Source organism: Protopterus annectens, chromosome 4.part0, assembly GCF_019279795.1.
Source record: "Protopterus annectens isolate FY-2018-M chromosome 4.part0, PAN1.0, whole genome shotgun sequence".
NCBI classification, from domain to species: domain Eukaryota; kingdom Metazoa; phylum Chordata; order Ceratodontiformes; family Protopteridae; genus Protopterus; species Protopterus annectens.
The window spans coordinates 1,154,576,036-1,154,595,242 of record NC_056733.1 but is presented as its reverse complement, the minus strand read 5'-3'; the positions used below and the strand labels follow the sequence as shown (position 1 = coordinate 1,154,595,242).

The window sequence follows — 19,207 nt, the reverse complement described above, 5'->3', positions numbered from 1 at the left end:
CTGTCACATCTCCAACATTTGCTGACTACCTGAGGAAAACTTCTCTGGAGGCTACTTTGGGTATAAAAACATGTATGTAAACATTTACAAGAAAAAATCCTAAATCTTCTAGATTTTGTTGCATATTTGGAATACACACTTATATCCTCCCATTGTTTCTTTGTGAATTGCTTATCAAATCTCTCTTCCCAATCCTTTCTGACCTCCTCCGATTGATTCTTATATTTATCATGCAATATTGTATGTACTCTACTAATTATTCCTTTTTTAATGGCAGTTTCTGTTCTAGAGTCTACTAAAAAAAACTCTACCAGTGCTGGTCTTTCATTTAGGACCCCCCTGTTTGTTTCTTTTTGCCTATACTCTGATATCAATCCTTGATAGAGAAGGCAGTCTCTAACCTACAGTCCAAATAAGTTCTTGGCCTCTTCCCATTCTATTAACTTTCCCTCTCTAGTTATATGCTTTCAGTACTTCGATTCCTTTGCCAGTTTTCTCCAATAAATTCCACACCCCTCTTTCCTATTGTCTATATCCCTAATTGCAGTCTTCTCTATCAGCAGAATCTCCTTTCTACATTCCCATGCTGGCTTAGTTCTTAGAAACGTTTGTGCTTCTTTATGGATGCAATATTCTGTATGATTATTGTTATTCTCCTTTAAGGTCTCCATCTAAAATGTCAGTCTGTCCTTGTTTCTTGAGCTTTCCCCCAGTTTCAACATCATCCCTTTCTAATTTGAATTATAGTTTTCTGCTTGTGCTATGTTTGGTTGAGCAAATGAACATTGCTGGGGGAGTGGACATGGCTAATAAGCATTAACCACTCCCGTAGGGTGCTGCATTAGCATGCCACTTCACCAGTGAGACTGCTATATGAGCTAAGGACCTACAAGGGGGAAACATAAGGGTTAGAGTGGTCTAAGTATCAGAAAGGCTGATGTGGAAACCTTCCAAGATAAGGCTTCCCTATTGCTGGATTCCCTATTTCTGTATCCCAGGATTCATTCATTTTAATAGGCCAAATCTGCTTCTGAATTGTTCCTTAATTAGGGGCTTTTAAGTGTGATTAACTTGTTGAAACAGCTCTTTCCCCCTGTTTTCTTTGTCTGTATCTTGTCTCACTATGTAATGTTTAGCAATATTAAGTTAAGAACTGTCATTTCAGAAAAATGCAGGAGGGCTCCATATTGAAATGTTGTCACTCATATTGTCGAGTGCCAACAGGCTGAAAAAAGTCAAAAACTCAGGAAAAGTGTTAATCTCGAACATCGTTCTTCTTTAAACTTCTTTTTAGCAAGAGAGCAAGCCGCCTTCCACCCCCAAACTTACATTTACCAACTACGAGATTGCCATACCTTGGAGAAAAGAGAATATTCCAAAAAATGGCCATCTCGGACTTAGTATATGTAAAGCCATTTTTTTTTTTCGTTCATTCAGTCTCCATGTTTCAGAATTCACTCTAGAGGGTCCCATCATGTCAAATGGTTACCTGGAGGGGAATGACCACAAAGCAGTCAGTTAATATGGTTCTTAAGGATAATTTTATCCTATATAATTAGCACCATGGTCTGTACACATTTTTATTTTGGTTTTCACAGTTTAGAGACTATATGCTGGATGCTTTATTGAGGCAGAAACAATTTGATTGTTTTTTTGTTACTCATGTCTTTGTTGTGTCTATTTTCCAGTACTAATCTGTCTAATTTAAGCCAACCTTTGCTGTGTTTTCTCATTGCTGCTTCCCTCAATTACCTTATGCCTCATTTGTAATGATCTTTTATCTTTCAGATATAGAATGTTTATACCTTGGACTGTACTGCAGTAGTAACAACCTGCTGCTAGCTAAGGAAGGTTCTACAGATATTGCTCGTCGTTGGCATCATTGTTTGCGAGAGGTGGATTTCACCGGACTTGGCTTCACTGAGAAGGATCTGAAGGAGGCCATTAATATTCTTGTTGGGAGCAGTGGAAACAAAGTGTTGCGGTCTCTGAATTTTACATCAAGCCAAGTCTGCTTGGAGGATGTCAGGTAAATCAGCTATAAACTTGTACTAATGAGAAGGCTGTGCAAGGCAATACCTTTTTGTAGTGGCAATCCAGGAGGAAAATATGCAGACATATATGATTTTAAAATACAGATTTAACATGTAGCCTAAAAGAAAATATTTCTAAGAACTTACAGTTAGTACATTTTATAATGCAATGTACTCAAAAACAATAAGTGCTGACAGTAGTAGTAAATTAAGTTTTCACTTTCCATAGCAACATGGTCTTCTTTCTAGAAATTTAGTTCTAAAATAAAACATACACACTTCATCAGAAGTGACAATTTAGCAACAAGGGCTAGAGATGCACAATTTCAGAAAGAATCCAGAAATGTGTAGCTGTTAGGTCTTCAGAAAACTGATCAACCCAACGCCATCCTAGAGCACTGATATCAAGTGTTCAGGACCCACTGCATGTCTATACTTAAGGTTTGAAGTGATTGTGAGGAAAAGAAATAGATAGGAGCATATGATGATGGATAACTGATAATGAAAGCAGTGATGGTGGAGGGGAAATGTTGAGGATTGGCATAATGGTTAACGTGTTTCCCTCACGGTTAAGAGTGCAGGGCTTGATTCTCACTGGTGGAAGTTGTCTAGGCTCAAAATGACACAGAAGGTAGCTAGCCTGATACTTGCATATGAACCTATGTAGTACTATGAGTAATGCAGTGTTCAACAGAGGGAGAAATTCACTAAGAAAGAATACTAGAGGGTAAATGGGATTGTCAAAGTCAGTGTTACTGGCTCAGCAGGAAGCACATTCACCTTTGGTGCTAGAAGATCAAAAAGCAGTGGCTTTTATTCCCACAGCAGATACTTGGATGAATTTTCCAGTACTCGCACTTCAGTGCAGCATGGGGGGTGGTTGCTGCACTCCTGAGTGTACCATCCATTGGATGAGATGTTATACTGAGGTCCCGTCTGCCTGTGTTGGTGATAGCTTAGATGGAAGTAAAAGATCCCTTGGCACTTATTGAAAAAAAGAGTAGAGTTTGCTTTATTGTATTTACTCTTTTTCAGTTTTCTTTTATTATTTACATATTCGGTATATTTACACTTTCTATCATATTTTATACGTTTTACAACATATATAATATAATTTTGCTTTCCTAAATATATTCCACAAACTTTTCACTCCATCCCTTCCACCATAACCTTTTTTATATCTCATATTATTTTCTCATCATCTTTTATTTTGTTATACAGCAATCTACACATCTTATTTTTTATACATACATACATACCAAATAACATCAAACAAGGTTTTATCCTATTTTTCAAGTACTTTTTCACTTCCACTCTTGCCATATTAGTGTTTACACTTTCAAGTCATAAACATTTTTTGAATAATTTACAAAAACCTTCATTTTTATAGTTTAAAAAGCAATGCTGTGATAACCTCTTTAATATTACAGCTATTACACATTCTTTCTTTCATCATTTTATATTCCATGTTACTTTTTACTGGCAGTCTCCAACCATCAACACACAGAAAATCACTAGCTTCAAAATGATTCAAACATTTCCTTATTGTTTTTTTGTATTCACTCCCCTCGACTTTTCCCAATGATCAGCGTAGTAATTCATTTTAAGAATTTTTATGCAGTTCCTTCCTTTCCAATTTCTGTCTCACTCCTCCTCCAGCGCATTATTCTACATGTTTGTTCCCACAATTTTCATTTATTTCTATTTAATTTATTCCATTCCTTTTTCTAAAGTCCCAACTCTGTTACAATATTCAGTACTTCAAATACAGTTGGCTTAAACTTTGATTTCCATTTTCTAGTAATTGTTTTTTGGGCAGCCACCAGAATTAAACTTAACAAGGCTTGTGTCTAGACATTTCAGATACTGTGTCTCAGCTCGAAAGAATACTTTCCTTTCTTACACCCATTTGCTCAACCAATGTTTTTGACACAGTACTGTGTGGGGATTTTTTAAAATCTGGCAACTCATTACACTTCCAAAACATGTGTTCCCATTTACCTCCTTCTACCTGATCACACCTCCGTTTGCCATCTACCTGAAGAAAAATTCTTCAGAGTCTGCTTTGGGTATGAAAATACCTATGCAAACACTTCCAAGCAAAAATCCTAATCCTTCAAGAATTTGTTGCATAGTATGGAGCCATACATTTGATTCCCATTGTTCTCTTGCAAATTGCTTTTCTAGATCTCTTCCCAATATTTTCTAACCACCTCTGTTTCTCATAGTTATTGTGCAATATTTTATTTGCCTTAATTGTCCATAGGTTCATAGGTTGGTACTAGGCTATCGGCCCCAGGGCCTATACAAGCCTAGCCATAACTATTCCCTGGCTGTTTCTTCCCACACTATTTACTTCCCTGGACCCCTGTCTAGCAGGGCGACTGACGTGATCCCTGGGGTGAATTTCCTTTCTCCCATCCAGTCATCAAGGTTCCTTTTGAAGAGGGCCAAAGAGGTGCTCTGCTTGACATGTATGGACAGTCTATTCCAGAGTCTGGGGAGTCTCTGGGTCAGTAACCTATCCCTCCAGCATGTTTTGTTTATTGTGATGACAAGGTTTAGATCCCTGGAGCGTGTAGCTCTGAGGGATTGGGATTTCTTTAAGTGTAGCATGTCCAACAGCTCTGGGTTTGATATGGCGTTGTATGTTAAGCAGAGATCGCCTCGGAGTAGACGATATGCAACAGAGTATAGCTGGAGTTTTTTAAAGCAGTCAGCATAGGGCATCTGCTTTAGGCCTGTGATTCTTTTAGTGAGGTATTTCTGTGGCCTTTCCAGTTGTTGCTGATGTCTTGAGAGGTACATACCAAATGGGGAGTTGTATTCTATAATGGGTCTAATGAGGGATGAGTACAGTGGGACAATGACTTTTTTTTTTTTTTTGGATGAAAAACCCTTAGTGATGAGGTGTGCCACATAGAAGGATTTCCTGACTGTTGTGGCGATGTGGTTATTGAAGGTGAGACCACTGTCCACCTGTGTCTCTAAGTCTCTTATCACACTTTTGGTGTTTAGTGTACTGCCACCTATGTGGTAATTCACGGGTACATGTTTTTTTCCCAAAGGGGACAACTATACATTTCTTGGCATTGAGCTTGAGCCCATGGCTCTGGCACCAAGCATCTGTTTCTGTAAGGCCCTTTTGTAGAGTATCGACATCATTTGGGGATTCAGTAATGGTTCCCAGTTTGCAGTCAACTGCAAACTTTGTTAGCTAGAGTCCCTTAGTGTTGCCCTGTACTTCAGAGAAGTAGATGCCAAACAAGAGTGGTCCCAGGACTGAAACCTGAGGTGCTGCACTTGTCTGGAGCTGGATTTGGAGTCAGCTATTTTTACAGTGGGGGTTTTGTCAGTAAGCCAGTTGGCAACCCATCAAGTGACGTAGGGATTAATGCCCAGCTTAGTAAGTTTATCTATGATTCCAGAGTGGGGGATGGTGTCAAAGGCCTTGGCGAGGTCCAGATAGGCTGTGTGGACTGCCTTACCCTCGTCCATGGCTCTGGAGACTGATTCGAAGAAGTCAGTCAGGTTCAGGAGACAGGATTGGCCCTTCACAAACCCAGTTTGGGTGGGGTCCAGTGTTTTAAGGTTGCCAATGTCTTTGTTTATAAGTTCCATGATAATACGTTCAATGGCCTTGCAGATCAGGCTCGTCAGACTGATGGGGCGGTAGTTCCTGGGATTCAAGGTGGATCCCCACTTGTGGAGTGGGATAACTGTAGCTGTGCGCCACTCAGTGGGCATGAAGCCTGAGGGAATTTCTGACTCTAAATATAAAGCAAATAAAGGGGAAAGAGGACACTCCTGTCTGGTTCCTCTGTTTAGAAACAGCTTAACAGAGTGGAACCCTCCCACTTTAATTCTTGCCTCCAATACCTCATATGTCCTCCTAATTAACCTCATTAGTGTATCAGGAAATGCAAATGCTTAAACTTTCATTTAAAGGCTCACTGCTGCTTTTCAGCTGTGAGAAACATTTCTGCAGTTTGTTCTAAGTAGTGGGGATATTTGTAGCATTTCCATATTCAGGCTTGTATTTGGGCCTAGTGTTTGTGGAGGCTGTGTGTCTGAGCACATATTCAGGGACATCTTGGTTTAGCCAAAGCCATCAGGCATTTCAGTGAGCGAGAATTGTTTGAGGTCATTGGCTGACTGAGGTCACCGGGACTACAGCTTAGACTAAGCACCTCATTGGTTCTTTTGAGATTTCTTTCTTAAAAGCTGTCTCAGGTTTCAACCTTCTGTTACCTACGAAGTTCAATTGTGGAAAAAAAAATGTATCTGCTTTTACTATATTTGTGTTTCTTCCTACTATATTTTGCTTTTGCGTCATCTTAAAAGTACTCAGTTGTATTTATTACTGCTTGGTGTAACTAATTCTAAGCCTTTTAGTTTAAGCACTTGGGCTTCAGACCAGTTGTTTTACATTAGGAAGGTTTGTAGTCTGCACTGTAGTGGCAGAACAGGTAGCTTACATCCTTCTAAGTTGGGAACTGCTGATTGAGGGCTCAGTGTCTGTTATTCTAAAAGTGTATTAATTCTGGTTTAAGCACTTGGGCTTCTGGCCAGTTATTTTACATTAAGAGGGTTTGTGGTCTGCACTCTTGTGGGAGGAGAGGCTGGACTCTGCCCTTCTGAGCTGGGAATTTCTGGTTAAAGGCTTATAGTGCCTGCATATTTGAACTGCTGCTTACTGAAATCGGTACACCTTGTTTGCTGTAGCATAGACTAGATCCAGGCCTGCTGAATCTAGCTTTGTTTGTATAACTTGAGCACTAATCCAGGCATTCTTTAAAGTATTCAATTGTATTTATTACTGCTTGGTAGTAACTCGATTAAAGTGTAGCTATCATTCTAAGTCTTTTGGATTAAGCAATTGGGCTTCAGACCAGTTGTTTTACATTAGGAAGGTTTGTGGCCTGCACTGTGGTGGCAGGACAGGTAGCTTACATCCTTCTAAGTTGGGAACTGCTGATTGAGGGCTCAGTGTCTGTTATTCTAAAAGTGTATTAGTTCTGGTTTAAGCACTTGGGCTTCAGGCCAGTTATTTTACATTAAGAAGGTTCGTGGTCTGCACTCTTGTGGGAGGAGAGGCTGGACTCTGCCCTTCTGAGCTGGGAATTTCTGGTTAAAGGCTTATAGTGCCTGCATATTTGAACTGTTTCTTACTGAAATTGGTACACCTTGTTTGCTGTAACATAGGCTAGATCCAGGCCTGCTGAATCTAACTTTGTTCATATGCTTGTTTGTTTGCTTGTTATTTCCCTGAAACGCTAATTCCACCTAAAATGCGGCTTTTCAGTGCTTCTGTGGATCCCTAGTGATATCTGCATTGCTTACTGTACTTATTTCCTTGTTTCACTTGAAAGAAAGTTACTGTTTGTCATTTTTGCATTTAAGGTACCTGTAACACATTGCATTTTAAGTTACCTGGCACTTGCTCACTAAAGCAATTATATAAGTCAGCACTAAAAAATTAAAAGCACTACATCCTCACAAACTCCCCTTGAGTACCTTTTTCCCCATTGGCCCTTTTTTTCAGTTATAAAGGAATTCCCAATACTATTCAAGCATGTTCAAAGGTCAGTTGTCATCTCCTCTCTGGTCCAGCTGGTGAATCTGGGAATCTTGAGGCAATGTTACAACTGCCTCATGTACACAGACAATCCTATCCTCCTCCCAACAAATTCCAACACTTGTGAGAGGTGCAACCATATAGCCAAACTGGAGGCTAAGCTCTCTCAATTCAGTACTGGCGTAACCAGTCAGGAGGAGAAGGAAACCACACTCACTACAATTCCAGTCTCACATAGACCTACCACGACAGTAGACCAAGCACATAAACACACAAAAACATACTCAGAGGCTCTAAATAAAAATCTGCCTAAGCAGCAGAGACCTCCAAAGCAGACACCCAAGCAACCGCTACCCCAAAACAAAACACGTGCAACACATAGCTCACAAAGCCAGTGTGCCGGACAGTCACAGCCCTTAAGGCTAAACAACACACCTGATACACTTGTAATAGGTGACTCTATCGTCAGGCACACTGACGTCCCGCTCACCAGGCTGAACAAGGAGAAGATCACGGTGAGCTGCCTGTCGGGCGCTAGGATCCGCCACATAACACAAGCACTCAGGTCACTCCAAGGCAAGTACAAATATGACTCAGTCATTGTCCATGCTGGTGTGAATGACCTGAGACGTACCTCCCTGGACTACATGAAAAGAGACATAGAGGAGCTCTCTGAGCATGTAGCCCAGGCTGGTATGACCCTGACCTTGAGTAGCATCTTACCCTCACCAAGAATGATGCCACAATATGAAGACAAGATGATCAATTTCAACAATTGGCTTAAGTATTGGTGTCATTCAAAGGTGATCCAATGCCTGTCAGCCTGGGATGACATGCTCGACAAGCCACGATACTTCGCTAGGGGCGGCTTGCACCTGTCACCCCTGGGCTTTCTGATATTGGCAAAGGCTCTTGCTACCCCTATAGTGCCTTTTTTAGGCAAGGCTCAAAAGACAAACCCACCTCCATAGGTATCACAAATGATAAGAAACTAAGAGTAATGCTACTCAACGCCAGAAGTCTAAACCTCAAGATGCACGCACTCGAAACTCTTCTTAGCATGGAGAACATAGATATCTGTGCAGTAACAGAAACCTGGTTCAAGGCTTCCGAGAGCACCCCAGCACTACCAGGTTATACCTCATACCATGCTTTTCGGCCCCAAAACTTGGACCGAACCACAAAAGAAGGGGGAGTATCAATATTCGTCAAAGATACCCACACCTCCAGGTTGGTGGCACAGCACGAAGCATCAGAGACTATCCATGTACAACTAACAGTGGGTAAAACTGCCTTCCAGTTTATAGCCTGCTACAGACCACCCTCCCAAACCCAGGAACCCCACTTGGCCTTCCTGAGAACACTGGAAAATATGAAGGTCTCTCCAAACACCATTATATTGGGCGACTTCAACTACCCAAACATAGACTGGGAGCATTACTCTAGCTCCAACACCCTAGCCCAAAGGTTCCTAGAATTTATAAACTCAGATGCTATGGAACAACTTGTTACCACTCCCACAAGAGGGGAAAACATACTGGACCTGATCATCACCAACATGGGGGACTCTATGCTCCAGACCAGAAGTGTATCCCTCACTGGTAAGATCAGACCATAAACTAATCTCACTGGATATTCACATCCCGACCCTACCTCCTGCTCAGGAAACCACAGTGAAAAACTTCTCTAAAGCAAATTTCACACTCCTCAAAACCGAGGCGGAATCCTTCAAAGCCCCCGGGCCTGTGGAAAATACGGCCCAGACCGCAGAATCCTTTATAAACGCATTCTATGAACACCTTCAGGAATGCATGGATCATGCAATCCCAAATAAAACCAAGACCCAATCCTCCAAAGGCAGACGTCCTGTCTGGTGGACCCCAGCCATAAACAAACTGTACAATAGAAGGAGGAAGCTGCTACATGATAGAGCAAAATCCCAAAAAGGGAAGGCATCTCTGATCAGTATTAGCAAAAAAACTACAGGCACTCATAAAATCGTCTAAGGCCAGCTTTGAGAGAAAAATTGCACAGGACACTAAGGATAATCACAAGGCTTTCTTTAGTTATGTTAGGAACCTGGTTGGGAATTCCCAGATATGCTCAGAATTAGTCCAAAATGACAAAAAATACACTGAACCCACAGACATTGCCAACATCCTAGCTGACCGGTTCAGCGCAAACTCCCCACCAAAAGGGCAAATATCTATCCCAGCAGAGTGCTGCCCCCCTGACATCTCAGATGCTCAGGTAAGAGCCGCCCTCTCCAAAGCAAAAAACACAGCATCAATGGGACCAGACGGTGTCCAGGTCTGCGACCTACATGAACTCCAAGAAGTGCTAAACCCAAACATAAAACTACTGTTCAATCTCAGCCTTACTACAGGATATGTACCCAAAGAGTGGCGTACAGCAACAGTGGTCCCTCTCCACAAAGGTGGTGCCTCAACGGATCCTGGAAACTATCGCCCCATAAGCCTGACTAGCTTGGTCTGCAAAGCTATGGAAAGGATCATCATGGACCTCATAAATAAAGATATTGGGGACCTACAGACAACTGGATCCTACCCAGTTCGGCTTTGTTAAGGGCAAATCCTGCCTCTTAAACCTGGTCGATTTCTTTGAAACAGTCACCAAGGCCATTGACGAGGGGAAGGTGGTCCACACAGCCTACCTGGACCTTCGAAAAGCCTTCGATACAATACCCCACTCTGGCATTATAGATAAGCTCACCAGCTTAAATATAAACCCCTATGTCACTAGATGGGTTGCAAACTGGCTCAAGGACAGAACCCACATGGTTAGAATTGCTGGAGCCATGTCAGACTCCAAACCAGTTACAAGTGGCGTCCCACAAGGCTCAGTCCTGGGACCTCTCTTGTTCGGTATATATTTCTTGGAGGTACAGGCCAACATGGAAGGACTGTGGCTGACCAAGTTCGCAGATGACTGCAAACTGGGCACCATAATCGACTCTCCAGCTGACACAAGCATCCTCCAAAAGGGCCTCATAGAAACAGACAACTGGTGCCAGAGCCATGGCCTCAAGCTAAACGCCAAAAGTGTATAGTCATCCCTTTGGCAAAACAAAGTGCCCACAAATTACCACATAGGTGGTAATCCATTAAGTACAGAAGAAGTAATTAGGGACCTGGGGACCCAAGTTGATAGCAATCTCTCATTTGACAACCACGTGGCCAAAGTGGTCAGAGGAACATTTTATATAGCCCACCTAATCATGAAGGGATTCACATCTAGATCAGGGGAGGTCATCGTGCCTCTTTACTCATCCCTCATCAGGCCCATAATTGAGTACAATGCCCCTTTTGGGATGTACCTTACCAGACACCTGCAGCAACTGGAAAGACCCCAAAAGTACCTCACCGAGAGGATCAAAGGGCTCAAACAGATGCCATATGCTGCCCGGTTAAAGAAACTCCAGCTCTACTCAGTGGCATACCGCCTGCTCAGAGGAGATCTGTGCCTGACGTGTAAAGCCATGTCCAACCCGGAATTAATGGACATGCTGCACCTCAGAAAATCCAAATCCCATCGAGCTACGCGCTCGAGAGACTTGAACCTCAGCACTGAAATAAAAAGGACATGCTAGAGGGACAGATTCATAACCCAGATGCTCCCTTCACTCTGGAATAAAATCCCAGCCCAGGTCAGGCAGAGTCCCTCATTGACTCTCTTCAAGAGGAATCTTGATGAGTGGATGGGTGATCGTAGGTTTACCCCGGGTATCACTTCTGTGTCACTGTTAGACAGAGGCACAGTATACTAACCTCGAAAAAGGGCGTAGCAAAATTAATTTAAAATGGGTGGCGAAAGCCAAACACACTCTGGCTAGGCTTATAAATGCCCTAGGGCAGATAGCCTAGTATGAACCTATGAACAACAGCTTCTGTTTTATATTCATCAAAAAATACTACACCAGAGTAGGTCTTTTACTTAGGATTTCCCTATCCCTTTTTCTTTGCCTATACTCTGATATCAATCCCAGGTAGGGAAGGCAGTCTCTAGTCTGCAATCCAAATATCTTCTTGGCATCATCCCATTCTACTACCTTTCATTGCTTGTATCTCATTATCTACAGCCATAAACAAAGGCTTCCAGTTTCTCAGTTTTTGTATTATTTTTTGTTTAGTCTCTTCCCACATATCTTCAGCTGCCATAACAGAAGCCTTTAAATCCATACTCCTAAATACTTCATCTTACCATGTCCCCATAAATATGGGTATTGCTGAACCAATTCTTGTGTGGATACATAATTTACGTCTATAGCCTTTGTTTTATCATCATTAATTTTATATCCCCAAAAGACTTGAAACTGTCTGAAAATGTTCCACACCAGTGAGATGTCATTTTCTGGATGTATTAGGTACAAAATATCATCTGCAAAAAAGCCAACTTTTATTAACCACCATACCAGTTATATCCTTGAATTTCTCAGTCTCTTATTTTCTTTGTCAATGGCTCTAAATATAAAGCAAATAAAGGGGAAAGAGGACACTCCTGTCTGGTTCCTCTGTTTAGACACAGCTTAACAGAGAGGAACCCTCCCACTTTAATTCTTGCCTCCAATACCTCATATGTCCTCCTAATTAACCTCATTAGTGTATCAGGAAATGCAAATGCTTAAATTGTCATACTCGTAAAATCCTAGCTTACTCTGTCGAATGCTTTCTTTGCATCAAGACCCATCAACAACAGTGTTATATTCTGCTTTCTCTGATCGTTCTACTAATGTTGTCAAATGTTTGCCTCCCCACCATAAAACCACATTGATCTGTCTCTGTCAATTTTGGCACGTTTGCCATTCTTTTAGCCAGTATAGACATAAACACTTTATAATCCTGGTTTAAAATTGAAATGGGTCTTTATGAACCTGGGTCTGATGGGTCTTTAACATCTTTCAGTATTACAACCACCACAGCTTTCTTCCAAGATGTTGGTGCTTCCCCTCCTTTTAAAATACTGTTAAACTAAACCCTCCAGATCTTTATCACTTTCCCTCCTATCTTCCAGACTTTCACAGGAATACTGTCTGCGCCTGAAGACTTTCATGCAGATTGATTATACATCACCATTTATCTCATCTCCTCCTATCTTGACTATTAATTGTTGAGCCTCATCTATCTATAACCTTTGCATATTTAAGTCATCAGTAAATATTTCCATTTGTGCTCTTTCTTGATTTCCGCATTTCTTTGCTTTATATACATTTTCAATAAAATTTCCGAAATATGTCTTAATACCTGTATAGAATCTCTAGTTATTTTTCTTGTTGTAGGCTCCCTAAGTTTGGAGACAACTCCTCCTACTTTATGTTGCTATCCAAAAACAGTTGCTTAACAGCAATCTTTTTAAACTCATGCATGTTGTCTGTATACTGCCTTATTTTCCCTTTAGCACTCTGCAGTTGCTTCTCTTCTTTTTCTGTCAGACTACCCTTATTCTGCAATACTTTAGCCTCGATCAGCCCCTCTAAATAATTCCTTTTACTTCTTAACCATATATCTTTTTCTTTTATTTCTACCATTTTAAAACTCCGTTTTCGTTTTATCCCACTCACTAGCTGTAATTTCTTAAGAAATTTCTTTCTTCCCTAATAACGGTCAACTAATTTCCGCTAACCATTCCTTAAATTCCTTTCTTTTTGACACATAGGTGGGCAAGCTCCAGTGTCTTATTTTGACTTCATTACCCTGCATTTTTATCTTACTTTTTATTGATTACGATGTGAAAAAGTTATTAGATATGTGTTGAAACGTTCAATTAAATGTTCATTTTCCTGTGAAATGTAATTTCTGTCTAGTGTAGCCCAGTTATTGTACCTTGGGTAAATAATATGTAAATTCTCTCAGAATTCCCACTACTGAATTCATGTCTTTCATACCAAATATTTTCATAAATGTCTTCAGAAATCTATCCCCTTTTGTTATATTTCCCTTCTAAGTCCAGATACATCCAAACTATTGCATATCAAATTCCATTCCGCATCTTTAAGTAATTTTCCCTCTTGAATGATTATTTCTCCCAAGCTGCATAGTAGAAGTTTTTTGTGGAATATAAATAACATCCCATTGTATTCCTCCTCCCTTGCTAGAAGCCCGTTACTATCACAAAGCAACCTTTATCTTTTCTTCCTCTTCTATCACTATTTGAGTACCTCTAGCAATTACTATAATTACTTCCCTTTTCGTTTGTTCCTAATAGTCTACTGAATATCCATCCTGAATTCTTTTCTTTATCAAATTCACATGCTAATTTCTTTTAAATGTGTCTCCTGCAACATTACTATTTGCATTCTGCATTTCATAATATAATTCAATACTTGTACCTTTTTGTCTATACCCAGAAGGTCATTTACATTCCAAAATATATATAATGTAGATATTTACTCATCTGTTATACATGACAGCTTTGTTTGAATATGTATTTCCAACTTTTGCATTACATGCACACACTAATGTTCAGCAGGTTGATATTTTATACAGTTGTTTCTTGTCATCTCCCTTTAAACTTATGTCAGCATTTTCTAAGGCTTTTTCTTTCTTTTTCTTAATCAAGAAACATCTTTATTAAATTGTTGAGTATGACATAGGTGATCTTACATTTATATAAATGAGAGCAAACCATACCGACACACTTTCAGTTGCAGACATTATAAACCATGCTGACACAATTGTAGGTGCAAACATTTTACAACGCTTATAATCTGTCCAGTCATTGTCAGTCAGTCATTACATAGCTCATTCAAATCCTGCATTCTTTCAAACCTTGTTCCTTCTCTGCATGTATTGTTCCCACAATTCCCATTTTTTTCCTATGTAATTTGCTCCTACCCTTTTCTAAAGATCCCAGTTCCAGTTGTTTTATCTCTGTTACTATATTCACTACTACTAGTAAAGCTGGTTTAGACTTTGATTTCCATTTTCTAGTAATTGCTTTTTTGCAGCCACAATAATTAGACTCAGCAAGGCCTTACTGTGTCTAGGCAGTTCGGACTCTGTATCATAGCTCAAAAAAATTATTTCCTTAGTTGCACCACTTTGCTCACCCAATATCTCTGACAGTGCAGTCTGCAGGAAATCTTTAAAGTCTACCAACTCATTATACTCCCGGAAAATATGTTCCCAGTTACCTTTTTCTTCCCCATCACACCTCCAACATTTGCTGTCTGCTGGAGGAAAAATTATTTGGAGTCTGCTTGGGTTATAAAATAGTAAACACTTCCAAACAAAAATCCTAAATCTCCTAAATATTCTATTCTGTACCAACCCTCCTCCTGGCCTTACTAGTCTCCTACCATACACCCCCAGGTCTCTCCAAAGTTCTGAACTAACCTGCTCATTATCTACAAACCTAAAAGTAAAATTGGGCAAAACTTGTACAGCTACTGTCCTGCACAAGCTTAGAACAAACTCCCACTTCACATCAGGAATATTAATCACCCTCAGAGATTCAAGATTGCTCTCAAAACCCATCTTAACAGCACATGACTCTGTAAATGTACTCACCCACCATAACACACTCCTAGATCCTTCCTCTCACCTCTCCTCCTCTTTTCTTCATATGTCCACTCTTGCCTTGAAATTCAACTCCCTTCTTTTTCCTAGCAAGAACTACATCTCCCACTCTCTGATCTTTACTCTTTTAACCGTACAATCTGATGTTGTTAATCTTTGTTCATTCCTTACTGATGGGTTATCGGTTCTGTCCTCGGAACCGAGCCTGCCAAATATCAGTCTCGCGTCAGCCAAAAACTCTCAAGCCAAGGTCCTACTCAGAATGCTGTGCACCCTATTACCTCGTATCTCGTTTGCCGCGTTATATATATACAGCCGTGTCAATCCACTCTCTTCAGCTAAGTGTCTAATTTCTGAAGGTTTTTATATATTGTTTCTACTTTAAAGTTTTTCAAACAGTTTCTGGTATTATTTTCCTACCCTATCATATCCTTAAGACTCTCTCCCTTTAGTCTATTTCTTTTTATTACCCTTTTCTTATCTTTGAGGTAATTCTTCATTACCATCGTTGGTAATCCTTCTTCCTTCCCTCTTCTTACCCTTTTGGGTAGCCTTTCCTCTTCTTTTTGGTACTGTTCTTCTTCTCCACATCATTACGTCGAATAAGAAAAGTATTGTTGGTTTTAAGCAGTGTAAGGATTGCGGCCGTAAGTTACCGCTTTCCGATGGCCATGACTTATGTGTCTATTGTTTCAATGTCTCCCTCCTTACTACTGAAACCCCTTGTGGGATTTGTAGAAATATTTTGACCAGGACTCTTAAGAGAAAGAACAAATTAATCTTGAAAGGCCTTCTGAAATCTCGTTTCTGTGAGGCTATTTCTGGGTCGGAGGGCTCAGCCCCTCCTGCTAAACCCCTTAAAAGAGGCGTTCTTCCTCATCGAGGTCGCTCATGTCATCTCCCTCTGGAGATCGTTGGGAGTCGACTCATAAGAGGGTAAAAATTACTACTTTGGCTCTGCCACTTGTGACCCTGTCAGCTCTAGGCTCGGCACCGTCCCAGCTAATTCTTGCTCCAGCCATGTCCTCCTTATCGACACCGGCACTGGAGTTCCCGGTGCAGACAATTATGGCTCCGGACAGTTCCGTCGCAGCCCTTACCGGCACCATCCATGCAGGTACAGTCCCTTTCGGCACCGTTGGTACAATCCCCTTCGGCCCAGAGTATGACGTTACTGTCTTCCATGGTGCAGACACTTTCGGCACCGACATGTTCTTTGATGCAGTCCTTTTTGGCACCTTCATTGTTACCAGTGCAGACACTTTCCTCGACAGCACCGTACCCATCAGTGCAGACACCTTTGACTTCTATGGCGCTGACGTCGTCGGAGCAGACTACTTCCACACCATTCTTTTCAGTGCGGATGTCCTCTGTTCCAAGCTCTGCACCTCTCGAGTTAGCAAGGCCCAAGTGCTCTCCATCCTTGGATCCATTCGTTGGTAGCCAATATAGTCCTTTTCTAGAAGGGCCAGAATCGCCCTCAGGTTTCTCTATGAGGTCGATCAGGAGCCTCTCTGAGCAAGATGTGTTGCGGCTTGTTGACCAGTTACTTGAGGCCAGAGATCTCTCTCAAAAGTCGAAATCCACATTCCCTCCTTCAGGTGAAGTATATCTCCTCCGACTCCAAAGTACAGACCTCCTTTAACTTCCACCCATTACTCCGACAGCAGATTCCATACCTCCGACTCCAATAGCGGATCTCACTTTGGAACCGGAGTCATTCTTGTGACCTTAGGTGCACTGGGCATCGGGCTGTTCTCGGGCCAGTGGCTGTGCCATGAGGGAGGGCATTCTTGGTTTCACGCCAATTTTTTCTATGGCACCCTCCAGGATTCCTTCCTCGCTCACGCTTCACAGTCTTCTTGAGACTCCTGGTCTGGGGGTCGGCTCGTCGGGGCGGGGTGTGACCCCGGTTCCGAGGTTGTCGTGCTCGGTTCCGGGCTCCTACCCTCCTTGAGCGGACAGAGGGTACTTGCCTCCACTGGCAAACCCCACATGTCGGAGTCCTCTCCCCCCTTTGTGCCGCAACTCTCTCAAGCCACAACCACCGGGCACACGGGCCTCCGGTTTCTCCTCCTCAGGAGACTCCCTCTTTGCAGTCTTCCCCAGAAGCTCCCACTGAGGAAGTACCCCGCAAAGCGGCATGCAAGAGGAAGCAATTGAACTCCACTGAGGAGTCGACTGAAGATACGGACTTTAAGATACAGACTTTGATGACTGGGAAGGGTCCCCACAGTCACCCTCTGATGAGGTGTCCTTTGGTGACATCCTCAAGATCCTTAGACAGAGGGGTGACTGGAAGTCCTCTAATCCTTCCTCTGAGGAATCTGTATTCCTGCAGACCTTTCGTGCCTGGCCCCCCACCTCCTGGGTTACCCCGCCGGCCGATGAGCTCGTCCAGCGTGCATAGAAGGTTCCTGACACCCTGGAAGCAATACCACAGAGGACTGATAAAATCTTATCGCCCCCAGCTGAGCATCCCCATTGGTCACGAGGTCTTCCAGTAGAAGGATTTGGCAGAAGAGAGCCAAACTGTGCATCTGCCCAACAAGAAGTCCCAAGCAATAGAAAGACTAGGGAAGCATGTGTTTGCTTCATCGACCTTTGCCGTAAGGTCTTTGAACTATTTGGCACACTTTACCAGGCTTCAGAGAGATCTTATCAACCAACTCTCTGAAACCTTGGCTGAAGCTATTTCTGACGAGCTCTGTGACAATGTGGTTTCTCAGATAGCCACCCTAGAGTCCATTTCCCATTCTTCCATGCATCTTATTTCTCACGCAACGGATGGAACGGCTAGAGCGGCAGGCGCGGGTATAGTCACCAAACATGCCTGGATGCACCTTTGTGACTTTGCGGACTCCTTTAAGGCTTCCTTCATGAACGTCCCCATCAAGGCCGCTTCTTTGTTTGGCCCTAAAGTGAAAGATACGCTGGCAAGGTGCGAACAAGATGGCAAGACCCTGTCTGCCATTGGTGTCAGACACTCCACTCCTCAACGATTCTACTCCAGAAATTAGAGGAGCAGGAAGATGTGGCACAGGAAATCAGTGGGCTCTTTCCGTGATGCATGTGCCAGGTTCTCCCCTAGAGGCAGAGGGGGAAACTCCAGTGGAAGACTCCCCTTTCTGGGCAGAGGAGGGCCGCAAAACCGGGGTTCCAGAGATTCTTTCTCTGACCAACCCTATCAGTGCTCCTGAAGCGTTACCAGACTGCTCACCTCTGGAAGCAGTTGGGGGTCATATTTCCTTGTACCCCGCTGCCTGACGAAATATAACCACCGACTCTTGGGTACAACGGATACTATCCAGAGGCTACCGCATCCCCTTCCATCTTTGTCCAGTCTCATCCAGAGTATTACCCAACATTCCACCCAGTCAAAGGGAAGCAGCAGCACACGAAATCCAAAAGCTGCTACAAAGAGTCGTCCAAATGGTCCCGCCAGACCAGATAGGATCCGTTTTTTACTCAAGGTTCTTTTTAGTGCCAAAAAACACAGGGGACTGGAGACCAATTCTGAATCTCAGCACACTGAACAAATTCATAAAAACAGAGAAATTCCGGATGGTCACGGTTCATTCTATTCTTCCACTCCTGGAAGAAGACTATTGGATGTGTTGTGTAGATCTTCAAGATGCGTATTGCCACATAAAAATGGACAAATGCTCAAGAAGATACCCCCACTTCCGCATTGGAGCCAGTCACTACCAGATGTCCTTCAAGAATGCAACTGCAGTCATAACATGTGGGTTGTCCTGCCTCAGGCAGCCCTCGGTCGGCCAGATTCCAAAGTCTGGGTCCGACGTCGGCTGATGTCGCACTTCTCTCCGACGTCAGAGCGGCTGGAGTATATAAGCATCAGCCGACACCATTTCCTCCAGTTTTTCTTGCCGCGCGGTGCCCGAAGCAGAAGCAGTTCGCAAGTGCCGGTCGGTCAGCTCCTGTATTCTACAATACCGAAGTCATCAAAAAAGCTAAGTACCCCGTTGGGGACCTTTTCTTGCCTCAGCCGATGTCAGAAATTACTGAAAAAGTTAACAATTGTCTTTTTTGTGGTAAAC

At 42.4% G+C, this 19,207-nt stretch overlaps 1 protein-coding gene across 5 annotated transcripts in view; it reads left to right on the top strand.

Annotated features, from left to right (window-relative positions):
- FBXL6 (F-box and leucine rich repeat protein 6) overlaps positions 1–19,207 on the top strand; it is a 1,251,928-nt gene that overhangs the window by 1,177,351 nt on the left and 55,370 nt on the right. For all 5 annotated transcript variants that reach the window (XM_044069116.1, XM_044069120.1, XM_044069115.1 and 2 more), the window contains one exon: positions 1,789–2,029. In XM_044069116.1, the coding sequence (XP_043925051.1) occupies positions 1,789–2,029 (241 nt within the window). The remainder of the gene's footprint in view (positions 1–1,788; positions 2,030–19,207) is intronic.